The sequence below is a fragment of the Leptosomus discolor genome, chromosome Z, assembly GCF_034619465.1.
Source record: "Leptosomus discolor isolate bLepDis1 chromosome Z, bLepDis1.hap2, whole genome shotgun sequence".
Classification (NCBI taxonomy): Eukaryota; Metazoa; Chordata; class Aves; order Leptosomiformes; family Leptosomidae; genus Leptosomus; species Leptosomus discolor.
This window is the reverse complement of record NC_141419.1, coordinates 50,187,444-50,215,266: the sequence shown is the minus strand read 5'-3', so window position 1 is coordinate 50,215,266 and position 27,823 is coordinate 50,187,444. Positions and strand designations below refer to the sequence as shown.

At 39.9% G+C, this 27,823-nt stretch overlaps 1 protein-coding gene across 1 annotated transcript in view; it reads left to right on the top strand.

Moving 5' to 3' along the window:
* HOOK3 (hook microtubule tethering protein 3) overlaps positions 1 to 27,823 on the top strand; it is a 97,636-nt gene that overhangs the window by 5,942 nt on the left and 63,871 nt on the right. The window contains exons 2-3 of the mRNA XM_086479327.1: positions 11,962 to 12,047; positions 24,606 to 24,678. Coding sequence (XP_086335453.1) covers positions 11,962 to 12,047; positions 24,606 to 24,678 — 159 coding nt within the window. The remainder of the gene's footprint in view (positions 1 to 11,961; positions 12,048 to 24,605; positions 24,679 to 27,823) is intronic.

Here is a 27,823-nt window from a genome sequence, read left to right as displayed (position 1 = left end):
GACCAGTAGGTTAGGCAACCTTTTTTATTTTTGATGACCTCCCACTAAGATGGTAAAGAATTTGTTGTTCCACCTTTTTAGGGGTAGTGGACTAAAAGAGTAAATATTCTGAGCGTACTATTCTCTATGTTTGAAAGAGCTGGGGTGTCTAGCACCATTATTAGGTTATAGGGATTTTTTTGACCTGCTACTGAGAGGTCAAGCAGAGGCAGAAGAACTTCTCTTAAAGATTGTGTTGTAGAGCCAGTAATACGAAGCTGATAATATATGAATATGATAATTAAAGATAATAAGGTACAGTTTGTATGTATTCCTCCCCCTCCCTCTGTCAACAACAGGAAGGAAGGCTGAACACAGTTTGGTGGAGCAGACGTTATTCTTCATGTGGGTGTTTTGACAGTGTTAGATTTTCATTCTTTGGGGCTTTGTCCCAAATTCTGCCTTTTTTCAATTTACTGCTTTCTGAAGAGCTTTTCTATAACAGTGGTACATTTAAAACAATTGCTAGTTCTCTGAAGAAAAAAACTTTTAGATGTGATTCAGTATGTCCTCAATTTCAGCTCTTAGTACTGCCCTCTCATTTTTGGGGGGAGGATTGTGAGGTGTTGCTTGGAGAAGAAACAGATCTTGCTGCTGAGAACTGAGAACCTTAAACAGTATAAAGGAAACTTTTTCTGTTAGCTTGTTAATCTCAAGGAGGAGAGAAACCTGTTTTTATTTTCTTTTTGAAATACTTATACAATTATTTCAAAGAGTTGAAATGTGAATTTTGCATGATTGTCTTTCTTATTGTGAGACCATTTTGAGGCTCTTGAATTGGAAGATAATACTCTGACATTCTGTTCTTCCTGGGCCATCAAAAGTCTTTGCTGCAATGTGTTTCACTTCTGTAGAGCAATTACAGACTTTCAGGTTGTGGAGCAGGAAAGGGAGAGGAAGAGGTGCCCAAGCCTCAATTGCACTTGCTGCTATCTGCTTTCTTGGCTGAGCTGGGGACTCTTGAGAACTGTGGTAGTTTAGAAAGGCTTAACTAACTTTGGTTTGCCTCCAGCTTCAGAGTCTAAGTCCAGGGTTGCTTAATAAATTTAATTTGCAAGTCCAGTCATTAATTAAAAAACAAACAAACAAAACCCCAACAACAACACAACAACGTTATTGGCCACACATCAACTGACACTAGCACAAGGTTAATGCAGGAATGTGTGTCTGGAAGTGAGGGGAAGACAGTAGTAGTGTCCTTGTGGCTTTTGTTGCCAACAGCCTGGCAGGTCCTGCAACAGAGGAAAGGAAAAGGGATTAACTCCTTCCTCAACCTGCTGGTGGTGGTTTCCTGCCCTGTAGGGTATGCGTGTGCTGTTTTTCTGCCTTTGCCAGATGTATCATTCCTTAGTCATTCCTATGAGTTACTGCTTGGTCAGGGCGGTGAACAGGAGACAGCATGGTAAGGAGGAGGAAGGTTTTGGTGGCGGGAAAAGCTTTCTAAAGCTAAAGGTGGAGGGAATCCAGCCAGCACTCCACTCCTGCATGTGGCAGGCAAAAAAGCTTCTGAATGAAAACAAAGCTATGAGTTGTGTTTCAGTGGACTAGCTGGGGCCACAAAGGGATGGCAGCTTTTCAAAGGGGTCACACAGGAAATGGTTTTGGAGTGGTGCGTGTAGTGGAGCAAGTGTTGCACAAAAAGATGCATTGTGAATCTGATGGTTACGTGCTTCAGTGCTAGAATTTGTAGGGCTCTTTCATGCCATTTGGTTGCAAGCTTCTTTGCCAGTGTCTTCTATGGAAGTCCTGTTACTGTTCTGTTTGAAACTAAATCTCTCAGGGTAGCCAGGTTTAGATCCTGAAGCTGAACACCAAGTGGATATTCACACCCCATGTGATGTATGTTTTGGGGGCATTAGATCTGGGAAATGAGCATCCATATTTTATTCATTGCGGAGTTTTATTCATTGCAGAGTTGTAAAGTATTAAATGGGTTATAGCCCTTCCTATGTTCCTGGATTACATAAGATAAACTTTTGAGTGAACTTGTTTGCCATGGCAGCAAAGTATCCATAGTTTTACTTCAGGGTAGGGATAAGTAGAAATAAGTTTATGTTTAACTGCAACAGAGATTATGGTGGTTTTATCAATTCTATTGGCCCTTTGGTGGTTAGGAAAGAAAACACAGCAGGACTTGACCACTCCGGCATGGTTTAGCTGATTTTATTCTATGGACAGTGCCAGAAGATGGCAGCCTGTTCCATGGTGATGCCTGCCTTTCTCAAGGAATCATGGAATTTGATCAGCCTCTGAAAAATCTTATTCTGCATACCTACACAGTCTCCATGAAATTCAGGAAAATGTTTGCTGAAATATAAATCCTGGAAATGGAGAAGATTTCAACTGCAAGATATGCTAAATTTAGTGGTGTACTATACATCTGTGTTACCAGTTCTAGAATCTGCTTTCTTAGCCTGATGAAAACTTAGTGCCAGCTCTCTCTGAAGCTTATCTTTCAGCTGCTAAGTCGCTCTTACAGTCTTTCACAGGATCACAAGAGTGTTTCCACATTGATCAGAAAGTTTGTGCAGATGATATTTCAGTAGAACTTGATGCTCTTGGATTCATATTCATGCCTTTGGGGAAGAGTCCTTTATTCCACCTGTCAATAGAGGCAGGAATTCTCATCTAAATTATAGCTGCAGAAGAGTGGAGTTGTGGGCTTTAAATAGTTATTCTTCTTTTTTTTTGTATTTTGCAAGGGGAAAGCTGTCATATTTACTTTTTTTTTTTTTTAATTAGTACTAGCAGTATGTATGAATTTTGACTTCTTACATGCAAAGTTTTTCTGGCTAACCACTAGCCAAGAAAGTAATGAACTTTGCTTTGCTTTATGCCATAACATAGAAGCTGTGCTTTGCTGCCTGTCCTTTACCTTAGAATGGATCAGTTTGGGCACGTTTGCCTGGTACTACTCAGGTTTCTAGTAGCCTAGCAGTCTTTGTTCAGGATTAAAAATATTTCGCTCTTTTGTTCATTGAGCACTGTTCTGTTGTTTGTGTTTAACACCTGCTTTCAGAGAATAGTCCCATTATCCTACTTTGGTGAAACTTCAGGCATCCCAATTCTAGGGGTTGCAGTTCTATGGCTTCTGTGAGAAGCCATAGAAGACAGAAGATAGCAGTGTACATTTCCTGTCTTTAATGTGACATCACTTTAATTATGTTATTTTATCAGCTCTAGGTAGTAGAGATGGAAATTTTTGCACTCTCATCAGCTGAGGAAGCCGGTGGTTCACCTCCTGTAAACCCTGCCATTTGTGCTTTTCTTCCATGAGAAGATGTTTCTAGTCTTAAAAGGCACTTTTTTGGATTTCTGAAGTTCATTGGTGCTTGGTGGAGTGTGAATGTATGTGTCCTATAAATGTGGGTGTATTGAGGTAATGTGTGGCAGTTTTACTTATTAATAGCTTGCATTTTGAGAAAAGGAGAGAAAGCATCAATGGTAACTATTACTTTTAAATAAAACAAGATTAAATAGATGAAAACTTGGAAAGAACTGTTGGTTTATTGTGCTGTGTTAGGCCTTCCTATTAGTAATTATTATCATATTTTCATTTTATCTTCATCACAAATGCTGTGTAGTATTCTTTTTTTCGTGAACTGGCTCATCTGGCTTTTAACTGGAAACAGGAACATACTCATTTTCTCCCCAGGAGTTGATAGATGAGCTTGTCTTCTCATGGACGTTTCTGAAATGGTCAAACCAAACACCGTTCAGACTTGAGACTGTTCATTGTATCTGAATAATGTGTTGTACTTGAACACTTCAGTTAGCAGCAATTTAGCACTATCTTGTCATTGCCAAGATAGTGCAATAGTAACTGGTTTATGCTGTTGTGGCTCTCTCGTCTCACAGTCCTTCAGTAAGTAATCTTTGGTCAAGCTATCTTTTCTACTTTCTGCACTGCCTTTCTGCAAAGGAAATATTTAGTCTTTGTAGAAATTAGACTGTGAATGAAATATTTTGATCAAGATCTTCATGGCTTTGAGCTGTTCAAGTATTTGGGGTTAAACACAGTATATATAAAATGAGAAGGAAATTCATAAAAATAGCATTTAACAACATCCCCACCCTAGCCAGTAATGTAAAGACCTTGCCATTTTCTTGTTTGGCTAATTGAATGCTTAACATTACAGAGAGATTGCAAAGTAACTTGAGATTTTATTAAGGAAAGTCTGACAAGCTGAAAATCAGTGAAAACGCCTGGAAATTCAAATCGTGGAATAAGTGTTGCTTGTTGGAACGCTTGGATCTGCTTTCGTTTGTTTCATGCAGTCTGCTGCTGTCTTGGAAAGCATGAAAAAATAGCTTATGACATGACTATTCAAGCAGAAGATAGCAGTGCTACCAACTGGAAGGAGAAAAATGGGTGAAGAAACCTTTAAGTTGTCCAGAAGCACAGGATCTGATTATAGGATAGGAATCCAATTCTCATTATGACAGGTCTGTCTCAATACAAGAATTTGACATCTGAGGAAGAAAAACTTTCTGTATCACATAATTAGCTTACTGTCCTGAAAAAAAATCAGTGGTCTGGTTTCTTGCAGGGTTTGTGAAGAACCCTGAAATCTGTTTTAGTGGGATTCTCGTGGATCTTGTAGGTAATATTGGGTGAATATATGAGAACAGAAGTATTCAACCCTTCTTAATCTTCTCTGTCAGTTTGCTCTTTCAAGTGCTTTTGCTAATGGCCTGAGTAGTGATTCACATCTCACCCAGTAAAGCTGATTCCTGTCTTGTTCTTACTCATTTTAGCCACTTCTCTCTGTCTTAGCTGTGGGATCTGTTTCTTCTGTGGTGATAGATTCTGTTATATAATGTTGTTCTAGACACTAAATGACCGCCAGCTCTAAGCTTGCATAGTCAGTACCAAAAATGTAGGGAAATAATGGGTAAATAATTCTAAAGGATCATTTAGAGGGAGGACTTTACTCTGATGAGTAACTAATTGGAAACTGTGCGTTACCTTTAGTTGTGTTTGCACATAAGGTGACCAGTCACACAGTGTTTTATCTGCTAAGAACCGCTAATAAAGATCTCTGGTATTATTACAAGAGAATACGTAAAAGATCTATTATGCAACTGCACCAGCAATAAAAACTAAAGCATGTATATAATCACTGTTCAAAAAGCAGGTCTTTCATTAGCTCATAGGGTTGGGAAGTGAAAGATGCTGGAGAGCTTTTGTTTTCTTGGAGGGTGGGGGAAGTTTTTGGTTGGGTGTTTTTTTGCTTTTTAATTGTTTTTGGTTTTGTTTTCCTCCAGTTTCATGGGATGCTGGATTCCCCATTACAACTTTTATCCTGGTCTTTAGCTACTGTCTTTGAGAACTGAGTGTTTGTCCCATTCTCTGACCTTCATATCAAGAGTGCTTTTCATGAAATAGGTTTCTGCCTCCTATCCCTAGTAGCTAACAAATCCTTACTAGTCAAATATGTAATCCAGAACTTTAAGTCAGATTTTCTAAGATTCTGACTTCCTGCAGCAATTATTAGTCTCCAGTGGTAGCCCCCTTTGCATTGAAACAGTCACCCGCTACTCCTTATTTTAAAGTTTGTATGAAAATTGATGACTCATGTTCATAGCCATGTGAATCGGAGATCTCTCATCACATAATAGTTGATAGAAGGTGTGCAGGCTTGCTTGGGCTAGTGACTGGGACTAGTGGTTGGTGTTTTTTTCCCCCTTTTTTCCCCAGACTCTTGTCTGATAGAATCATAAAATAGTTTGGGTTGGAAGGGACCTTTAAAGGTCATCTAGTCCAACACCCTGCGGTGAGCAGGGACATCTTCAACTAGATCAGGCTGCTCAGAGCCCCATCCAACATGACATGGAATGTTTCCAGGAATGGAGCTTCTACCACCTCTCTGGGCAGCCTGTTCCAGTGTTTCACCACCCTCACAGTTAAAAAAATGTCTTCCTTATATCCACTCTGGATCTACCCTGTTTTAATTTAAAACCACTACCCCTCTTCGTATTGCAAAAGGCCCTACTGAAGAGTACCTCCACATCTTTCCTGTAGGCCCCCTTTGTGTACTGGAGGGCCGCTATAAGGTCTCTCTGGAGCCTTCTGCAGGCTGAAAAAAGCCAATTCCCTCAGCCTATTCTCACAGCAGAGGTGCTTCATCATTTTTGTGGCCCTCCTCTGGACTCACTCCAACAGGTCTGTGTCTTTCCTGTGCTGGGGGCCCCAGAGCTGAACACAGCACTGCAGGTGGGGTCTCATGAGAGCAGAGTAGAGGGGCAGAATGACCTCCCTCGACCTGCTGGCCACACTTCTCTTGATGCAGCCCAGGATGTGTTTGGCTTTCTGGGCTGCAAGCGCACATTGCTGGCTGTCGTTCAGTTTTTCGACCACCAGCACCCCCAAGCCCTCAGCAGGGCTGCTCTCAGTCCTTTCATCCCCCAGTGTTTATATCAATACTGGCAACTGCTCCAACCCAGGCGCAGGACCTTGCACTTGGTCTTGTTGAACCTCATGAGGTTCACGTGGGTCCGCTTCTTGAGCATGTCCCTTTGAATGGCATCCTGTCCCTCAAGCATGATGTCAACGCTCTATATAGTGGTACAAGAAGTAGGAAAAAAAAAAAAAGAATCATAACAGGGAATGGGAATTAATTTACAGCTTTGAGGAATTAATGATGGGGACAGTATTGCAAACACTCAAGAAGTAGGAGCAGTTCCAGCAGGATGAGCTAGAAGTCTTCCAGGAGGAAACACATTACAATGCATAGGGAGGGCAGTGTTTTAACAGCTGTTGTTGAATAGCTGTTTAGGGGCACACAAACAAAAATACTTGCTTCTTTGTTTCTGCAGCTGGACTCTGCTTCTGCATTGCCACATTCTTACCATTCTTCTTCCCTCTGGAAATGAACTCTACTGTTTTTTAGAGTGATTTAGCATTTTGTAGAACTATCTGAGAATGGTATAGGAGTTTAACTTTGACATAAATTTGTACAGCTATTTTATGTAGGCTATTTGGGAAGAAAATTTGTTACTTTCTTATCTCAAAGGATATGAAAGGGATATCGTTCCTTTGTTTTAAGAGCTGAATAAATGTTTGTAGCATAAATATGACTCCTTAATTGAAATATTATGCTGTATATTCCTTTCCTCTGCAAGAAAAGACATTTAGTACAAAATTTAAATGTATGGGAAGAAAGAAGTCATATAATTAGTTTTAGTCTTTATGTTCTTTGTCATATAACCATGAAAAACATCATTGTTGTCAATGGCATTCTTGCATGTGTGACTGGGGGGGGGGGGGGGAGGGGAAGAGTTCAGACTGGTTACCTGAGCGTTAATGACAATTTTGACCTTTTCTTGTGTGTAAAGTGTTGGGGAAGTATGAGGATAAAATTTGTTACAAAACATCAGAGAGTATGCATCTTGTTTTTCTGTGTCATGGAAATAGGCTTAGCAACCCTTCTTCCATCAATATTGGGATATCTCCTACGTACACTTTTATTTACTTAAGAAGGTGTTTCATATATCAAGATACAAATGAAATTTAAAAAATCTTACTAGTTTGCAGTCTGTTTGAAGAACTCCTTAATTGTCAGTATTGCTTACTTGAAATCAAGAAAGGGAGCCAAGAGACCTGCATGGTTAAACAGGGAACTAATGGGCAAACTCAAGTGGAAGAACAGAGTCTATAGATCATGGAAGGAGGGGATGGCCACTTGGGAGGAATATAAGAACTGTTGTCAGAGGATGTAGGGAGGCATGTAGGATTTAGGAAAGCTGCGGCCTCCTTGGAGTTAAACCTTGCAAGGGAGGTCAAGGACAGCAGAAAGGGCTTCTTAAATACATTGCAGACAAAGCTAACATTAGAGGCAATGTAGGCCCACTGTTAAATGAGGCGGGTGCCCTGGTGACAGAGGATACAAAGAAGGTGGAGCTACTGAATGCCTTCTTTGCCTCTATCTGTACTGCTGGAGACTGTCCTCAGGAACTCCAGACACCTGAGGCCCCAGAGGAAGTCAGGATAAAGGAGGAGTTTGACTTGGCGGATGAGGACTGGGTTAGGGATCAATTAAGCAAGCTGGACATACATAAATCCATGGGCCCTGATGGGATGCACCTGCGGGTGCTGAGGGAGCTGGTGGGAGTCATTGCTAGACCACTCTCCATCATCTTTGGTAAGTCATGGGGAACAGGAGAGGTGCCTGAGGACTGGAGGAATGCAAATGTCACTCCAGTCTTCAAAAAGGGCAAGAAGGAGGACCCGAGTAACTACAGACAGGTCAGCCTCACCTCCATCCCTGGAAAGGTGATGGGACAACGTATCCTCAGCGCTGTCTCTAGGCATATCAAGGATAAGAGGGTCATTAGCAGCAGTCAGCACGGCTTCACCAAGGGGAAGTCATGTTTGACCAACCTGATAGCCTTTTATGAAGGCATAACCAGGTGGATAGATGATGGTAGTGCAGTGGATGTGGTTTATCTTGATTTCAGTAAAGCATTTGATGCAGTCTCCCATAGCATCCTTGCAGCTAAACTGAGGAAGTGTGGTCTGGATGATTGGGTAGTGAGGTGGATTGTGAACTGGTTGAAGGGAAGAAGTCAGAGAGTTGTTGTCAATGGGACAGAGTCTAGTTGGAGGCCTGTATCTAGTGGAGTCTCTCAGGGGTCGGTACTGGGACCAGTACTATTCAATATATCCGTCAATGACCTGGACGAGGGAACAGAGCGCACTGTCAGCAAGTTTGCTGATGACACAAAAGTGGGAGGAGTGGCTGACACACCAGAAGGCTGTGCTGCCATTCAGAGAGACCTGGACAGGCTGGAGAGCTGGGCAGGGAGAAGTTTAATGGAATACAACAAGGGCAAGTGTAGAGGCATGCATCTGGGAAAGAAAAACCCCATGTACCAGTATAAGTTGAGGACTGAGCTGTTTGAGAGGAGCGTAGGGGAAAGGGACCTGGGGGTCCTGGTGGACGGCAGGATGACCATGAGCCAGCAATGTGCCCTTGTGGCCAAGAAGGCCAATGGCATCCTGGGGTGTATTAGAAGGGGTGTGGTCAGTAGGTCGCGAGAGGTTCTCCTCCCCCTCTACTCTGCCCTGGTGAGACCGCACCTGGAATATTGTGCCCAGTTCTGGGCCCTTCAGTTCAAGAAGGACAGGGAACTGCTGCAAAGAGTCCAGCGCAGAGCCACAAAGATGATTAAGGGCATGGAACTTCTCCCTTATGATGAAAGGCTGAGGTAGCTGGGTCTCTTTAGCTTGGAGGAGACTGAGGGGTGACCTCATTAATGTTTATAAATACGTAAAGGGTGAGTGTCAGGAGGATGGAGCCAGGTTCTTCTTGATGATGTCCAGTGACAGGACAAGGGGCAATGGGTGCAAGCTGAACACAGAGGTTCCACATAAAGATGAGAAAAACTTTTTCACTGTGGGGGTAGCAGAGCACTAGAACAGGCTGCCCAGAGAGGTTGTGGTGTCTCCTTCTCTGGAGACATTCAAAACCCTCCTGGACGCGTTCCTGTGATCTACTCTAGGTGGTCCTGCTCTGGCAGGTGGAGTTGGACTAGATGATCTTTTGAGGTTCCTTCCAACCCCTAACAACCTGTGATTCGGTGAAAAGACCGTTTAACTTTGTCTCTTTTTGAAATATCACAATAGTAGTAGTTATTTTTTTTCGATTTGGCTATTGTGCATCAAAGTTACTTAAGTTTTCATTATTTAAAGGTATAATATGGAAAATTTGAAACAAGCTTTCGTTGTCTATGGATCAGAATTTTATCCTTATAGCATCTTGAACGTCTTCAAGCATAAACATCCATGATGTCATTGCAGCTTTTTTTCTCTAGAAAGTAGTATTTCCTGTTTAATGTGTTCCTGTTTAATGAATTTGTGGATTCAGACTTAGAATTGTCTTTGTATTCCTTCAACAGTATTGCCGCAATTCAGAGACTGTAGTTAAATTCAATTTTCTGGCAAAATAGCAATTTGATGTTATATCCTGTATGTGGTATTTTTCACGTGTGGGTTGTTTTTTGGTTGTGTTTTTTTTTTTTTAACCCACCCGCCTTGATTTTCACCTAGTGTCTCTGCAATCTATGATGGCATCATGATTCTCTGGAGAAGGGAGGAGCTGTGTTTTCTGGGTAGCTAGAGTGAGCTGTAGGAAAACATACTGAATCTGAAGTGTAGAAGACACTTCTGTTTTGTATGCCACACAGTAATTTGGTTTTGTACTCTTGAAACATGGACACCATTCATGAATCTTCAACAGTCACTGTTGAACTTGCTCAGCAAACATGCTTTGAGAGCTCATTTTTTTGGCTTTTCATGGACATCATTGCTGGTTTTTTCCCTAATTGCTAGTTTTTTGTTCCAGATTAAATGAAAGAAAGAAACATTCACCTAGCTGCTTGTTCTCCACATTCATGTTAAGTGGCATTGCTAGAGTGCTTATGTGACATTCCAAAGGTATTATGAGAATCTGAATATTGTGCTCTTGATTTTTTTGAGAGCCTTCTCCTGAAAAAAGGACCTGCAAAATTTCCCATTGTTATATGAATTGTTTTTTATGGTAAGATACATATCTGGAGGGTATTCCTTGAGGAATGGCTTGGACCAGCATTAGTGTTTCAAACACCACTAAACCATGAAAGGTTGTACATTATATTGAGAAAAAAGATGGTTGATATATCTAACATTTATGTATCCTGAAGCTGCGGGCTCTCTTGTAGGCTTTCTTATCCCTGCTCATACCAGTGGTGCTTCCTACAAATATGTCCAGGCTTCCCCTAGGAGGAGGATAATAGCGAAGAGCATTGTGCAGATACCCTTCAAATGAAATATCATCAAAACTATTTTCACAAAACTCATCTGCATCCTTTAAAAATAATGTTTGTTTAAAGTAAATGATCAAAAACTTAGACTAGTTGAAAAGACTGTGCTGGAAGCAGAAAAGCTGTTTTCCACAGCAAGGGAGGGAGAAAAAAGCTTTGCCTTGTGTATTTGTACATTTGCTGTAATGATAGAAGGAGGGTTTCGGACAGCCTGTATGCTACGTATAAGGAAAGTGAGTTAATGAGTGGAAGCCATACATAAACTATGTGTATTGATGTGTGGGTTTTTTTTTTTTTTTTTAAGAGACTTATTGCTTCTTCATAATCTAGGATATTACACAGCATCCTCAGAAAATTAATGTTCTGTGGTTGCAGTAAGTGTGTTCAGTATGTAGTCTGCGGAGGGCAATTTGTTGCAAACTAACTCATCTTTAGTCACAAGTAATTCTGCCATCAAACAGCTCAGTCCTATGGTCCTTGCCATTCCCCTTCAGAATAGCAGCATTTTCGAATCTTAGCTTCCATCTCAAGACGAGAGGCTTGACATTATATGGACATTACTATCTCTCACTGTGGTAATAAAACACCTTGAAATACTCAGAACACTAGTAGTGCATAGACCCCTTAGGGTGTAACAGCGTTGTGCTCTCCTATCTGACAGTAAGCAGTAATTAAGTATGGAGTATGTTTGTGCCTCTCTCTACGTTTGATCTTCTGGTTGTGGAGAGCCTATAAGAGTTTTGTGTGATCAGCGTTACTTCTAAAAGCTGAGTTTCTTACATATGTTAATTGAGAGAGTGTACTTGAATATATGCTCCAAAAGTACTTGAATGGGAGAACAGAAGTCCCAGTGATTTTCCGAGTTAGAAAATGCTGTGGAAAATTTGCCTGTTGGAGAAGGTACTGCTGTTACTTTACGGGTTTGCAAAAACAAAGGTGCTAAGCCCTGTCAGTAGTTCATTTCCTTGATTGCTATTAAATCTAAAGCCTCTTAATTCCTAACACGTACACTAAATGTGTGGGGTTTACTCTGTTCTATTTGGTGGCATTTTTTTTTTAACTTTTGAAAGTTCCTCAACATTGAAGTAAAAGAAGATAATGATTTCCTTTCTCCCACAGATCCAGACATTTAATGTTGAGGCACCATGCCAGACTGTGGAAGATTTAATGAATGGGGTTGTGATGGCCCAGGTTCTTCAAAAAATGTAAGAATTATTTAATGAATTAAATACACAGAGTTTTATTGTCTGTACATTTTTCTGTATTTAAGTGTATTTTAGTTCAAAGTTGGCTGATATTCCATAATGATGTGGCTTTTCCTGTGCTTAGTATTTTAATCTAGAACATGACTAATTGTTTTTTTCTCTGCAGTTTTCAGGTGACTATCTTAAATGCATAAAAAAATAAATGAAGTTTTGTTTTAGGGAGGTGTTTATTCAAACATGGGCTTACTGGAAAGTAAGTTTGATTAAAACTAAGCATACAAATTCAAACTTTTTTAAGAAGTTGGAACCAGTGCAAGGTAAGGTATTGGCCCTGATCAGTGTTTGAAGCTACAGTCAGTGTATCAGTAGTGTTGGAATTAGTTTCATGCAATAAAACTTTTGTGATAAACTGAATGAAACCAACAATTCAGTTGTTTACAATGGTGCTGTGTTCTTGAAAGTGAAGGAATAATAGCTATTACACTAGATGATGTTTTTGTGCTTTTGAACTTTAAGATCAAATGGGATAAAATTCATTAGCACAACATCTCAGTGTAATCTAGGATGTTTCTGGGGATTACAGATATGCATCTGAAGTGTAGCTATAAGCAGAATTACCTGTTTTCACAGAAACACAACTTTTTATTGTTCATTAGAAACTTAAGCAGCGTTTACCAGGGGAGCAGTCCAAATGGAGCATGCAAGTTTCTACAGACCTATTTTTTAAAAAAAGACAAGCTTTGATCCTTTTATGTGGAGAGGGTACTGTCTTGAGTGTAAATACTGAAGAAAAACTTTCCTTTGTAATTTGTTGAAAGTAAAGATATGAACACCTTCCTGTTCATAGAATAGTTGAGGTTGAAAAGCACCTCTGGAGTGCCAACTCACCTGCTCAAACCAGAGTTACGAGAGCAAGTTGCCCCGGGATTGTGTCCACTCAGATTTTGAGTGCATGGAAGGATGGAGACTCCACAGGCCCTCTGGGCTACCTGTTTCAATGTTCAATTGCCCTCACAGTTTAAAAAACAAACAAACAGAAAAAGCTGGGGTCATTTTTTCTTTATGTTCAGACGGAAGTACTTGTCTTCGATTTGTGCCCATTGCCTCTTGTCTATTTAGTGGACATCACTGAGGAGATTATGTGAGGGCATAAAGAAGAAGGAGCCATCAGGTATTTATACACAGGATTGGTAAGATCCCACTAAGCCTTCTCTTCTTGAGGCTAAACAGACACAGCTTGCTCAGTCTCACCTTGTATGACAGGTGCTCCAGTCTGTTAATCATTTTAATTGCCCTTTGCTGAGCTTCCTTCTATGTCTGGGTCTCTCTCATACTGGGGAGCCCAGGACACTGCACTTCAGATTTGGTCTCACCAGAGCTGAGTAGTACCTCTCTTGGCCTGCTGGCAATGCTCTTCCCAATGCAGCCTGGGATGTGGTTGGCCTTCTTTGCTGCAAGGACTCATTGCTGGAACGTGTTCAGCTTAGTTTCTACCAAGCTGCTTCTCTACAAAGTTGCTTTCCAACCGGTTGCCCCCGCCCCGCATATACTGGTGCACGGAGTTTGTACTTAACCTTTGCTGAAATGTGTAAGGTTCCTGTCAGCCCATTTCTCCAGCCTGTCAAGGTCCTTCCGAATGGCAGCACAACTATTAAGTGTATCAAACGCTCCTTCCAGTTTTGCATTATTCTGAAAACTTGTACTCTGTTCCATCATCTAGGTCACTTTAAAGGTATTTAGTAGCATTGACCCCTTGGGTATGCTACTAGTAGGCTGGCCTCCAGCTGGACTTCGTGCTGCTGCTCATAGCCCTTTCAGCCTGGCAGTTGAACCGTTTTTCAACTTGCTTCACTGTTCACTTACCCAGGCCATGCTTCATCAGTTTGTCCATGATGGTGTTATCCTGATCAAGTGGTCCGTAGCAGGCATCTATGACAGTGTCACTTATGTTGGTCTGCCTGGTCAACCTGACCCATAACCTCAGCTGACTCGTCATCCATCCCAAGGCAGAGATCATGCATTCCTGTTGCTCTCACATAAAGATCATCTCTCTGTCACTGCCTTCCCAGCTTGTTCTTCCTAAAGAGCCTGTATTCGTTCATGGCAGCAACCTTGTCATGTGAACCATCCTACCACATCTTGGCCTTGTAAGTACACACAGTGCTCTTCTTGCTTCTGTTTGTTCTCCATGCTGCATCCATTGGTGCACAGGCAATTCACATGTTCATCCAGTCTTGCTGATTCCCAAGAATGAGAGCTTTCCCTGTAGTGTTTTTCTGTAGGCCTTTCCCTATTTATGTGCCTATGCACTTCAGCCCTGTTTTGTTTGGCTATGAGGTGTCTTTTGTTCATGTCGTCCCACACCATTTGCTTGCCAACAGAGTCCACTACTTTGCCACTTGATGTTTGGTTGTATTTTTCCTCCTCTATTATTCCATGTTAAAAACTGTTCTTACCAGGTTGGCCAGTCTGTTGGCGAAGATGCTTCTGCCCACCATAGTCAGGTGGATCCTGTCTCTTCTGAGCAGTCCTTGATTCTCAAAGAGGGTTCTATGGTCATAGAAACCAAAACCCTGCTGCCCACACCAGTTCACAGCTGGTTGTTGACCTGCAGAATCTGTGTGCTCTGCAAGCCCTTCCTGCTAACTGGTGCAAGCGGGGAGAACACCACTTGGGCCTTGACCATAGCTTCCAGAGCCGCATAATCAAAGTTGGTACTTTCCAGGTCTCCCTAGCTGTATAGCTAGTGCCCCAGGTGGGACAACCTTTGGCAGTCTTTCAACAATGGCATGAATTCAAACCACTAGCAAGCAGCAGCTCTTCTTAGGTGATGAGTCAGTCAGAAGAGGAGGGTCTTCCGTCCCTTGCTAACGCTTGCCACTTTGCTGTTGTGCTGCTGCATCGCTCAGGTTTACTGAACAGAGATGGTTCATTTGACAGAACTCCTAGCCTCTTAACTGATATGAGGGTACTGAATCTGTTCTGTAGTTGCAAATCCTCAAGTGGGGCAGGGGCATTCCTCCTAGTGAAAAGAAGAGCTGGCAGTTCACAGGAAGAAAAAAGGGGGAAAGAGGAAATCTTGATGTAGCCAAATTTTTAAGGCAATGCTTTTTAGCATGTGGAAAAGTAAGGTCTAGAACGTAGAATCCTAAAGGCTTGAAGTAGAGAACAGTCTTTCTTTCCTACCTGAAACTTTGAAGAACATGTAAATGCTGCAAAGGTTCTTTCTGCACTTAATTTCTCCTTCTGTGAGGAAGATGAGGCATCACTTAAAATAATTATCCAATCTTTACATGTTTTTGCATCAAACAAAACTAATTTCAAGTAGTATCAGCAGTCCTCTTGCTTCAGAGCAGTTGAAGCAGTCTTTCTAGAGTCTATTATCAGGGAATGTAGTGACAAGACGAGGGATAATGGCTTCAAACTGAAAGAGGGTAGATTTAGATTAAGTATTAAGAAGAAATTCTTCACTGTATGTGTGGTGAGACACTGGAACAGGTTGCCCAGAGAAGCTGTGGCTGCCCCCTCCCTGGCAGTGTTCAAAGCCAGGTTAGATGGGGCTTTGAGCAACCTGGTCTAGTGGAAGGTGTCCCTACCCATTGCAGGGGGGTTGGAACTAGGTGATCTTTAAGGTCCCTTCCATACCAAACCATTCTGTGATTCTGCTGTTTTAAGGTATTTTGCTGGTACACAAAAGGTGACAGCACCCCCCCCACCCCACCCCCCCAAGTAGAAATGATTTGTCAACCCAGAATTTAAATCAACTCACTTGTAAGTTTTCTGAAGTCTGAAAGTAAATACAACAGAAATCAGGTACTGCTCCTTTTTTCTCAGGATTGGAGAGATACCATCCTTTTTTTTCCCTGCTGGAGTATAAAAAGGTTGTGACCATATAAATGATGTGTTCAGTAAACTATAGTAAGTCAGGATTTCATCATAATGGTCTGTGAATCTGTTTTCAGAGCATTTAGAAAATATTTAGTAGTGACATTGTCCCATCCCACCTGGTGGATTTCGGGATAGGTGGATCTTTTGTATCCTCCCTTTTAAAAGGGATTTTCGTCTGCACAGCAGAGACCCTTTGCTCAGCAAAGGTAGCGAGTTAATAACCCTCTTTGGCAGCAATAATGCATTTTAATAGTAATAATGTTTCACAGACTGGATAAAGGTATGGCTTTCCCTAGTTTTATCTAATAATATGGAGTCAGAAATAGAGAGAAAGAAGTATCACCATTCCTGGGGTCCAGCGACGTGTTGCAGGTCTGGTCTGATCTTCAGTTGTTTGGTGGTGGGTGGACACCTGTGTCTTGATTATTGGTATCTTTATCATCCCTTTCCATCAATATTCATGAGTCCTGTTCACGTTATCCCCTCCTCTTCTCACTTTTCATGCTGGTTAGGACGCAAGTGCAGTATACGACATTTTGGAGGCTCCGAGGAGGTTTTGTCCACTATAGATAAGGGAGCGGACCTCCCCAAGTCCAGTGTCCACTTGTAGATAAGGGAGTGGGCCCCCCCAAGTCCAGAAACACCCCTCTTCTGCAGGGCTTGTCTGTTTGGGTAGGGGAGGTTGGGTAGCTTGCTCCAACTGAAGCCCCCTTTTATTGATCGCTCCAACTAAAGTTTCTGAAGGGAGAACACCACTCCACCCTCTTTATCTCTGAGGAGGGAGCACCAGTCTGCCTTCACAGGGCTTGTTTCCTCCTCAGAGCAGGCTGTACTGTAAAGCAGGCTGTTTTTTAGGGCTAATACATAAAACTTGCACTGTAAAACAGGTTTGTTCAAGACACATACGTAAGATCGGCAAAACAGGTTATGGCAAAAAATCGGACTATCCTTCACACATAGGCATGTAGAAAAAATTTAGTAGAGACATATATAATACGGATATTTTCCTGTCTTTAACTTATGTGGTTCTTCCATATGTTATTCAAGAACGTGTTCTTCCATATCTTCTGTTCTTCCATGCAAGTTTCACTTAACATAATGATGGGCCAGTAGTTGATAACTGTATATATTTTTGACTGACAAGTTCAAGGACTAATTAGAATTTTAATCTAAAACATAATATACCTTGATAAAAAACAAAATGAATCTTCAGTGTCAAAGGCCCCTCAATAATTTGGCTGACTGTTTTAACCTGGTACTAACTGTGACTTGAAACACTGCCTTTCTCCCTGCCTTGGTATTAAGAAAGGAAAACTGTTCTGAGATACTGTTTTCAGCTGATGAACTGATTTTTAGAAGGGGAAGTACAATACAGATATTGCATTTCTGTAGCGGGATTTTAAAATATTTCCTGTAGCAATTGTCATGCTGACGGTGAATGCAGGAATTCTTTAGTTTACCCAGTTTATATGTAAAGGTTAGCTAAGCCCTGTATATTTCTTTCCCTATGCCCAAGGTAATAATTTGAACCTGACATAATTAGTAATTGGCTGTCTTTCTGATAGTTGTGCTTCAGGTTTACCATTTTGTATTCTTGTGCAATGAACACATAGATTCTTATGCAGGGATTTAGCAATAATGTTGCTAAATCTTGACTGCATTCCTGTTGAGATAAACTTCGAAGTGCAGCAGCAAGCTGATCTTGGATTGTAAACCAGGAATGATAACATATGAACAGTTTTTTGAGGGAAGACATTATTGCTTTTTTTTTTTTTTTGTAGTAATGGAAGGTGGCTCCAATTGATTTTTGAAGTAGACATCAAGGGTTGCAGAATAGCTAAATGTTGTTTCCCTGGACATGAGAGATGGGAACATTGGCCAGCTATAGGGATCAGCATTTGTATAGCTGAATAGAAAATTGATAAGAAGTGTGCTGACAAAGCCATTTTAAGTATTCTTTCTTGAAAACAAAAATAAGTTCAACACTAGCAGTGAAATCTTTTTGCTCCTTCAAACAGATACCACAGGAAGAATACTTAGTCAGGAATCAGGGAGTGTTCAACAATACAAAGCAAGTCTAGAACAGGTTTTTCCAGTTTACCCTTCTTTGTATATTAGCAGCACTGGCTCTCTCTCTGTCCCAAGATAACCACATAGAAGAAAATTTTTGCAGGTATAGAAACATGTAAAAGCAAGACAGCTGGGTGCTCGAGGTTATTTGGACAAGTCATGCAGTGATGTTAAATAGCAAAGAGCAAGCACAGCCTGAAAGCATCAGGTCACTGCAAACAGATGTCATTTGCAGTGAAAACTTGTGTGTTACGGCTTTGGCATGAAAATTGCTCCGTAAGTTAACCTTCAAAGGACAGTTTATCTCTACTGGAGACACAAAGCATAAATGCTGTTACTCTTATTCCACTGAGAAGGCTAAACTACTATTTCTGTAATGGATGTTCCTTGAAATTTGAGTGTCTGTCAGTATAGCTGCCTCTGTTTAGGGTACTTCATCAATGTGTGTTCTTTAAGGCTGATAGTACTAATAGGTTAATTACATCAAAGTGGGAGGGGAGAATTCTGACAATTTCTGGGTGCATTTTACTGTAGTAAAGTAATGTTTAAAAAATAACTGAAAGAGCAGATTAATATATCCAGTCAGAATTTAGAAAAAAGAAGAAAAGAATTCACTATGAATGAAGAAAATGCAGTCAGTGAAGAACTCAAATTAAGTGAGGTAGAGTGTTAATGAAAATTGAAAGATGTTGGGGAGATCCAGTGATCTGTGTATATTTCTATAGGAGAGTAAGGATAGCATTTCTTCTTGAAAACTTTCAAGTTTAAAAGTCTGAACTCTATTCTATTTTTTTTAACCTCCACCTTCATAGAGTCTGTACTTATGAGGGCAGGAGATAGTGGGAACAAGATGAAAAGTAGTTAATGGTGAGGAACAGTTTCAAAGAGATCCCTAGTTCAGGGCATTAGTTGCTTTAGATATGCAGAAAGTTTGCACAACATAGGACTGTAGGTTTTGTTGAAGGAACAAAAAAAAGGAAGAATATCGCTTATTCATCAGCTGGTAAAAAACAGCTGTGCCTTATGTGCCCTGGTTTGGGCTAAACCAGAACCAATTCTGGTTTAGTGCTTTAAATTTTCAGTTAAATCTCTTCTAACTAACGGCATTTTCTGAAACAGCAGCATGTTTTTCCAAACAGTGACTGCTTCTAGCAGTGATAAGGCCTGGTGTTTATAGTTCGTACCAAGGAATGGTATGCAGAGAGGCCCTTGCTTATACTTGTTCTTATAGCAACCAAGGTCACTGCTGAATCTTGTACTTAATGTTCGGGTGCTGGGAGTGAAAAGGGTCGCAAGCACATAAAAGGTCGCACCTGCAGGGAGGAGCAAACCAGACAGGTGACCCAAAACTGACCAGCTGAGCATTCCATCCCATATACGTCATATTCAGTATAAAGCTGAGAGATCACGAGGGTCAATCTCTCTTCTTCGATGGCCGACATCTGAGGAGCACTCTGTCTGTTCTCCTGTCGTCGATCCCAATCCATGCATCCCTGAATCCAGTGCTTGAGTCCAGCTCGTGCATCCCATCCCCATCTGCTGCCGAGTCCAGCCTAGGACTGCCCCAGTGCCAGCCCTGAAGTGTCGATGGTGAGGTATCAGGATGGGGGGGAGTTGGGTTTAGTATTGGTTTAGTATCTAGTTGTATATAGTTGTACATATTGTGTATATATATAATTATTTTTCCTTATTCTTAGTATTATCTTTTCTTGTTACTGTTTCATTAAAGGTGTTTCAGTTTTCTTTTCCAAACCAAAACTTTTCATGAAGTCTCTCTCCCTTGTTCTCTCTTCTTTTCCCTTTTGGGAGGGGAGAGGGGTTAATAGAGAACATCTGTCATTCGTTAGTGGCCAGCCCAGCCTCAGCCCATGACACTTGTGTCAAGTGTTCAGAAGGGGCCAGCAGCTCCTTCCATTGTTCTCAATTTTTTGTGCATGGTTATAAATGTTTTTTGCACTCAAGGTAGCAGCCCATTTGTAAGTAAGGGCCATTCATCAGAAGTAACAACTCATGTGGCAGAATCTTCTGTAGTAAAACTGCTGGAAGAGGCTGTGAGATGAGAAAGATACAGAGGAAATTACCAACACCTTCAGAAGTTTTTCACTGATAGTGTGTGATACAAAATGGTGTAAATGTGTGCTATGTAACAAGCATGAGCATTTTGCTTACAGATGCAGTTTTTAATAAACAGGTGTTGGTAAATCCCTGAAGGACACTTTCTTTCTTAACATAAAATGTTTATCTTTGAATTTAAGGTTAAAGTACCATGGAATGGAATTCTGCAGTGCTAACTGTATTATCTTGGAGGAAGAAATTCAGTCTATGCTTTAACTTATCTTTTTTATTATTATTATGTAAGTTTTTTTTGTATCATTATGTAAGATTCACTGTTCATTTGTGTTCAGATGTGAGGGTTACTGGTCCCTCTGACTAGAATTGGTATGAATACAGTAAGATAAGATGCCTGTAACATTCAGTGTTGTTACAGAGTATTGTATTCTATAAGGGGTAAAGATTGGAAGCAAAAGAAAATGTTTGAACTTTCTATGAGCAGACTGCCTAAAGTCATGTAGCTTATGTTGTTTAGAGTAGAGAGAAGTACCATAGCTTGCTTTTGAATTCCCTCCTTTATTTCAGTGGGTTTTTTATAGCTTTCACTAATGTTACTTGTGTTTTCACTGTCCATTGGTATCCCTAGAATAGCATAATTCCTTGTTTTATGCTACAGTTTTAGATTTTTCTTTTCAGCCCACTCTGAAGACTGTTTAGTACCAGGAGTCCCTCTTCTTTTAATTCTTTCTTTGTCTGTCATACTGGCCTTGGTAAATGCAAAAGATGGTATGTGTTTTCATCTGTCATCTGTGCATTGTGCCCCACTTAATGAATTATTCATTTGTTATATTATACATTTCAGAATGCTGTGTATGTTTTGACACATGCAGAACACAAAAGCCATGCTTTTGTGTGTCGCTGGTGGAGGGAAATTTTTGTCAACAGACGTTTCTTAAAGCAGCTTACTGTACCACTGTTAAAATGAGTAATAATCATGAGTTATACTACATGCTCTGCGGGTTGATTTTCTAAAGAGGAACATTTCTGCTTCTTGGCATCTATGATGTGGAGAGACGATTGCTCAAATAAAGGAAAATTTGCATACAAAATAAGGTGGAGATGGTATAAATGAGTACTGCTGAAAACAACATCACATGAAGTGATACAGCATTAACAACAGCATAAGTATCTTGTGCTCTGAAGAACAGCCCCTGTTATCTGCAGCACTGTTCAGATACTAGGCAGCAGCCAACTGATATACCATTATAAACCTGGAAAGTTATCTAGTGCAAGTGATTATCCAAGTTTGGATCTAGGCTCAGGAACTTAATAAATTCAAGTGCTGAGTTCAAACAAGTCACCTCATGATAATGATGATGCTCCGGTTTTCTGTTGACCTTGCCTAATACCTCCTCAAAATGAGCTGGTAGGTTTTGTAATCACAGCTGCTCCGTTCTCATTTTCACATTTGCTTAGGTGATGCTTTTGCAAGCGCTGTAAGAAAGGACACGGACTAAGGGAGTTAAAGGACTCTGAATACAATTGAATCATGTTTGCCAAAGATTCAGCAGGGGGAGGCTTATTTGGAGCAAGGGCTGTGAATGACCTAATGTCTGGAAGCTCCTTTTAAAAAGCACTTGTAGAAATTCTGATGGAATTTTTTTTAATTTCAGATTTGATTTCCATTAGTTTGACATAGAGAGACAGCATTGCTGTTGGTATTAATTTTGAACATCAATTGGACTTTCGAGGACAGAAATGAAATTATAATAGCACATTAGGAAGGATTCTAGGTGATTGATGGATGAGGAAAGGGTGATTATTCTAGATTTGCTTGGCGTTGATACCCGCCCTGTTTTTCTTCTTATTCCTTGCAGTGTTTTTGCAATATGCTACTAAGTATGTGATTACTATTATTGTGCAATCTGCATGGTAGTGCTGTAAGGAGAATTGTTGGTGCTGTTCTGACCGCTGTTAGATATTGCTGATTTAGATTGGTTGATGTTTTTTGGTTTTTTGCTGGACTGTTGGATACTTCCAGGAGGTTTGTATACTTAAAAAGAAGTATCTGTATACTTAAAAAGAAAAAACAAGGATCTAGGGATCTCTGGGGGAGGACTACCACACTGAGTTTAGATTTAATTCTCGGAGACCTTCCTTATGTATGTCTGATGACATAGAATGGTGTAGGTAGCCCAAGACTTCCCTCAAGACAGTGAAGGCCAGTTGCTGGTCCGTGTGTTACTTTTATTGCAGTAGTAGCTGAGAAGAGCTGCTTAGTTGCTATTGAAGTACAGGCTTCCAGAGTGGAATCAGTTGGAGCGGACCCTGAAATCTTGTTACTCTTCCTCTCAGCTGATGCCCTTATTGTTGAAAATCAGTATGCAATATTAGCCATGCAATCAGTCCAAATATAATTCTGCTTGTGGGCAGTTGTTTATGCTTACCCATGTTGCTTCTTAGAGTCATTATTTACAGTGAAAATGATAAGTCAAGAATTGATACATTCCTGGCACTGCAGCCTTGAAGCAGCTGAAGATGTTAGTGACCAAGTGCAATCCTTAAAATTGTAAGATATAGTCCTTAAGAAAGCCTGTTGCTCTTTTTTTCTGGTGAAGCACAGGTAGGTAGGCATACTTGCTTTCTCACTTGTTTGCATAAACACTTCGTAGTTCTGAGTCTATTGTAAGCAAGGCTCGCTTGGCTGTTGGCAATTCCCAGAAGACTCATCTGAAAGATTCTAGGGTGCATTTTGAACTCCACACACCTCAAACAGAATCAATTGAGGCTACATGGGGTGTGAACTCCCATTTTTTTCATTACTTGTCCAGCCGGTTTCGTTGTGATTGAGTGGAAGTTAGGCAAATTAAGCTAGGCAAATTAAGGAGAGACATTTGTTGAATGTAAGCCTTCTTCATCTCTAATAGATCTAGTATGTATTCAAATCAATTTCATTCTTAGGTTACCTGTCTTCTGATTGCAGAGAGGCCATTTGAAAGCTATTTGAAAACATCTATTTCAGAACCAGATGGAAGTCTGGATGAGACATTGCTTTTTTGTTTCATAGTTTAAGATTCTGTCATCTGTGTTAGAACTGCACTGTTTTTGAATGGGAGTAATTTGGAGTCATCAACTTAACTAGTAATTAAAGCTGTTCTTCCAGCTATATGTTTGCAGATGCTATGTCAGAGGAAAGGAATTAAGCCATAATCTCCACCAGAGTCTGTAATAGAATGTGTAAAAATAGCAATTGTAATGTGTCAGTAGACCTTGATGCATTGTGGAGAAGACATTGTGGGGAAGGTGGAGCACAGGAGATAGTGTCCTTCAGGTACAAAGTGTGGCTACAAAATCTGTGCACTGATAGAAGTACTGATGTAATTGCTGGTTTACAGCATGTAAGATAGAGATGTCATTTGACTCTCCAGACACATTCATAGTTTTCTTGAGCTTTTGTCAAAAAGTTCTTATGGCATTTCGCCCTTAAAAAAAGAGCTCAGTCCAGAACCCTTCTATCTGTGGAGAATACAGCAGTAAATGTGATAATACTTGGTGGCAAATGCAGCAGTGTAAGTCCAGAAATTAGAATATTTCACATGAAACTCTAACCTGGCCTACCACACTGACTATATTACTTTGTATGTTGGATGAAATATGAGCCTTTCCTTGTATTATGTTGACCTACTCCTTTAAAACCCCTTGTTTCTTCTGCATTCTCTTTCCTTAGTTCTGATCATAGCATTTTCAAAATTCTGTATGATACAAAGAAAATTTGACTTAAGTGAACAGCCTTTTAGATGATCATGGTACTTGGGGGCAAGAGAGTCTTGGGAGTTGGTTGGAAGAAGCCACTAATGGAGGGTACTTATGAGAAACAGGGAGAGAGAGAAGTAGTTTATAGAAATAGAATTATACTCTACAAGCAGTAGGTGTTCTTCTGTTCTTTATCTTGATTGCCTCATTGAAAGTGCAGAAATAGAAAAACTTTTTTAAAGAAAGTTGTTCACAAAAAGATTTGTCTAGGGTTACCATGAAAAGAAATTTGCAAATACTGATAGTGTAAATACTTAACTTCGGTGATATTTTTAAACTCTTTTCAGTGTATAAAGACAGCAAATGTATTGTTTGGTCTCAAGCTTCCCATTTAGAAGTTGAATAGTTGTGAGCAGTGTATAGTGGTAGGGTTCCATAATATGTGGAAGAGTAATAATTTTTGTAACACTTTCAAGTAATGCAAGCAAATATTGCTCCACCACAAACTGATAGAGGAAGAACTTAGGGAAAAACAGGCAAAATGCATTCTAAGTTCAGCAGCTTCCTCAAAAGTGTTAGCTACTCATGGCATACTAAGGAAGCTGTGCTGTCAACAGGGTGCAAAGCCTTACAAAAGTAAGTAGTAACAGGATTCTGAACTACTACGTACAGGCCATGTGTCAGATACAGAGGTAGTAATTTAAATAACCTCAGCCTGAGATAGGGGCTTAATCACTAAGGTATCCTCACAGTTTCTGTAATATGTTTTTAATGAATACATTTTTTGTGTTTCAGAGATCCGGCTTACTTTGATGATAATTGGCTGAACAGGATCAAAACAGAAGTAGGAGATAATTGGAGGCTAAAGGTATTTGATTTACTTTGATTGTCTGCAGATCTGTATTTCAATTCTTCATACAATATTGTATCTAAATGTTAGCATATTTCTGGATTAAGACCTTGCTTCATAGTACAGCATTTTGAATTTTAGACCATTTTAGTTACAGTAACTTTTTTACGTTGTTATAGTCCTGCAGTTTAGTGAAGAAAAGATGTTTTGAGTTTGTAAATAGATTTCAATAATTTAAAAGGAAAACATTAAAATAAATTTTATGCATCAATTATCTCTGTTTTTCAAATGTTGAATGAAAGATTGTTTTAAATTGAAGTGTGACAGTAGTCTTTAAAAAAAACCTCTGGGAAGCACGTGCATAAAATTAGCAGAATAATAAGCAGTTTATTTAAATAAAAATGGCAAAATGTTGTTTCCTTTTACTTTATCAGCTCTGCACAGCTATTGAGCTTTAGGAGAGGAAGTTGTGTTTTTTCTATGTTGTTTGTACTCAGCATGTTTTTTTAACCATGTTCTATTTGCTGGGTCATTTGTATCACTTGGTATTCTAGTACTTTCTCTGCAAACCTTAAGGCAAAAGAATTTACAGTGCTATGACTGAGGAGCATTTTGGTTTATAAAACCGGAGGAACATAGTTTTGCATGCAGATGTTGGTGTAGTTTCTGACCAGTTTTGTTCAGAGAATGCTATATGTACCTTTCTACGTTGCCATTTCCAGTCTGACTACTTGGGGAAACAAAATCATGATGGTTTGTCTGTTAGTTCATGTTTCCTATAAAACCACTTTGTTCTGGCCACCAAAAACCCTTCTGAGGATCTGAGGAGGAGCTACAACTGTGAAATAATCTAGTACTTACAGGCTTGTCAATATCGGTGGCTGAATAGAAGGGGGACACAGCTAAGTGCCACCTGAGACAAGGATGGAGCATGCTGCTGCTCTATATGTTTTAACTTCGTCAACAGAGCTGTCAGCATGATCTCTGCTGCCTGGCCAGCTGTGTGCAAGTCTAGGCTGCTCTAAAATATTTTGTCTGCCAGGCCTGCCAGAAAAAACGTGGGTGCATTGATGAGGATATTGACAGACTGGTGGATAAAAGACATGATCCTAAAAAAGCTTTGTTAGTTCTACTGCTTGTAGAGCAGGTAATTTAAATGAACTTTTCAAAGAAGCATATGAAATTGCAAGTCAACAGCTGGATACAAAGTTTTATTTTTCTCTGAAGTATTTCTGTGGCTTTTTTTCTGAAGAATATTGAAGTCTTGGCTGTTAAATTTACAGAACAACAAATTGAGAACTGTTTATTGTAATAGCATTTCAGCTGCTTGAAAGTGGAGCAGCAACTTCTATAACTCTCGTATGGAGCTTGAGGAATACATTTTTTTTGTGTCTCCCACCAATTTGGCGGATGCCAAGGCTTTTAGCAGGTGTGAATAAAAAATTAAAAAAAAAAAAGCTGAGCAATCTAGTAACTTCTTTATGTTGTTGAGGTTGGAAAAACATCAGGTCAAATTTCAGTTTCTTGCTGATGTCATTCCTTCTTGCTTTTCATATATCCATGTAAATAAGAATTAAAGACTGATTTTTTTTGTTTGTTTGAGATGTGTACTCCAGCTTTTTGTATACATTTTTTTGTATACCAGTTCCCTTTTCATGAAGAATACTGACACTAAAAGGCATAAATGTGATAGTATTTTCTAATTGTGAAAGTAATGCCATACTTTGCCAACTGTTCTTCTTTATATGTGGGTAACACTATTAGTAATCTTGTTCAAATGTCTATCAGTCAATCTGTCATTTATAACCTGACTTGTAGGAACACTTTCAATCTGTGCGTTTCTATTCATTTGTCAGTAGATTTAAAATGTAGGCAACGTATTTCTGCATGACTCAATTATATATATTCCCATTCATATTTTAAGAAGCACCATGAGAAATGATAATTGGGCTATCTCACTGCCACACAAGTCATGATAATGAGCTCAGTTATATTCTTGTTGCTGAACATGGTGCTCTTAGCCTTCCTATATCGTATGGTATAATAGTCACCACTTGTACAAGCTTTTGATATTATGAACCACATAAAGGACCCAGTCTAGAAGGGGAAGAATTAAAAAAAAAAAAAACCAAACCCAAATGTAATGTGCAGGTAGTTCTGCTTTGTGGAACAGTGGTTAGGAGGGTGTGATAGAGGCTAGTTTAGGTCTGATACAGCCGTCCTAACCACTGTTGAAAGAGATGCTTAGAAAATCACACAATTGTTAACTTTGAATTGGATGCTGTGCTGTATGGGGAATAAAGAGGAATATGTGGCTCAGCTTTCAATGAAGTCTTATACAACTATTTTTCCTGTTGCTGTACCAGTTTAAAACATATGTATAAATTCACAGGGTGGTTGTTATAGTCTTGGTTTCAGGGCAGGTTGTCTGACTTGAGAGACTGAGCTGTCTTAACTGCAATTTTACGTTAGGGGGGTGGTGGGGAGAAAGGAAAGACATATCTATCTCTTCTGATGTACTACTGAACACTTTAATATAGTCAAAGTTTAAACTGTGTACACACTAGTATTTCATGCTGAAGGTGATGACATTTTGAAGATAAAACAGCCTTTATTGAAAATGGGAAACAGCATAGAAAATAATTCTATTGCCAACATTTTGCAGGAATGAAATTCCCTAATGAAGAAATGAGAATAGTTCAATGTCAAGTCATGCAGGAATACCAGTAACAGAACAGAAATTTAGACAGTTAATGATTTAATACAAATGTGTCAGTTTTGGCAGTTACAGAATAAGTTGTTGACTATCGGAGGGATGGGATAAAACCGACACCCTTCTTCCCCTGCCCTTTCTTCTATTCAGTGTGGTCCTACCTAACTTGAGAAAGGATGGAAATATATTGCTCAGCTTGATTTCTGACTTTTTCTTCTGGATTTTTCACTTGGCATTCAGACTACAGCATCAGTTTAAAGTACAATTTTATTGATGTTTATAGTAGCAAGCCGTGTTTGTTCCATTACTGAATAGCACATTCAAACAATAGGAGCCACTAGACTTTCTGCACCTGGTACAGTTTGAATGCCTTGTGTTTGATACAGTATTGAAAAATGGAATTTTAAATTAGGGCACAGACTACTTAGCACTGTAATCTAAGTAAACAAA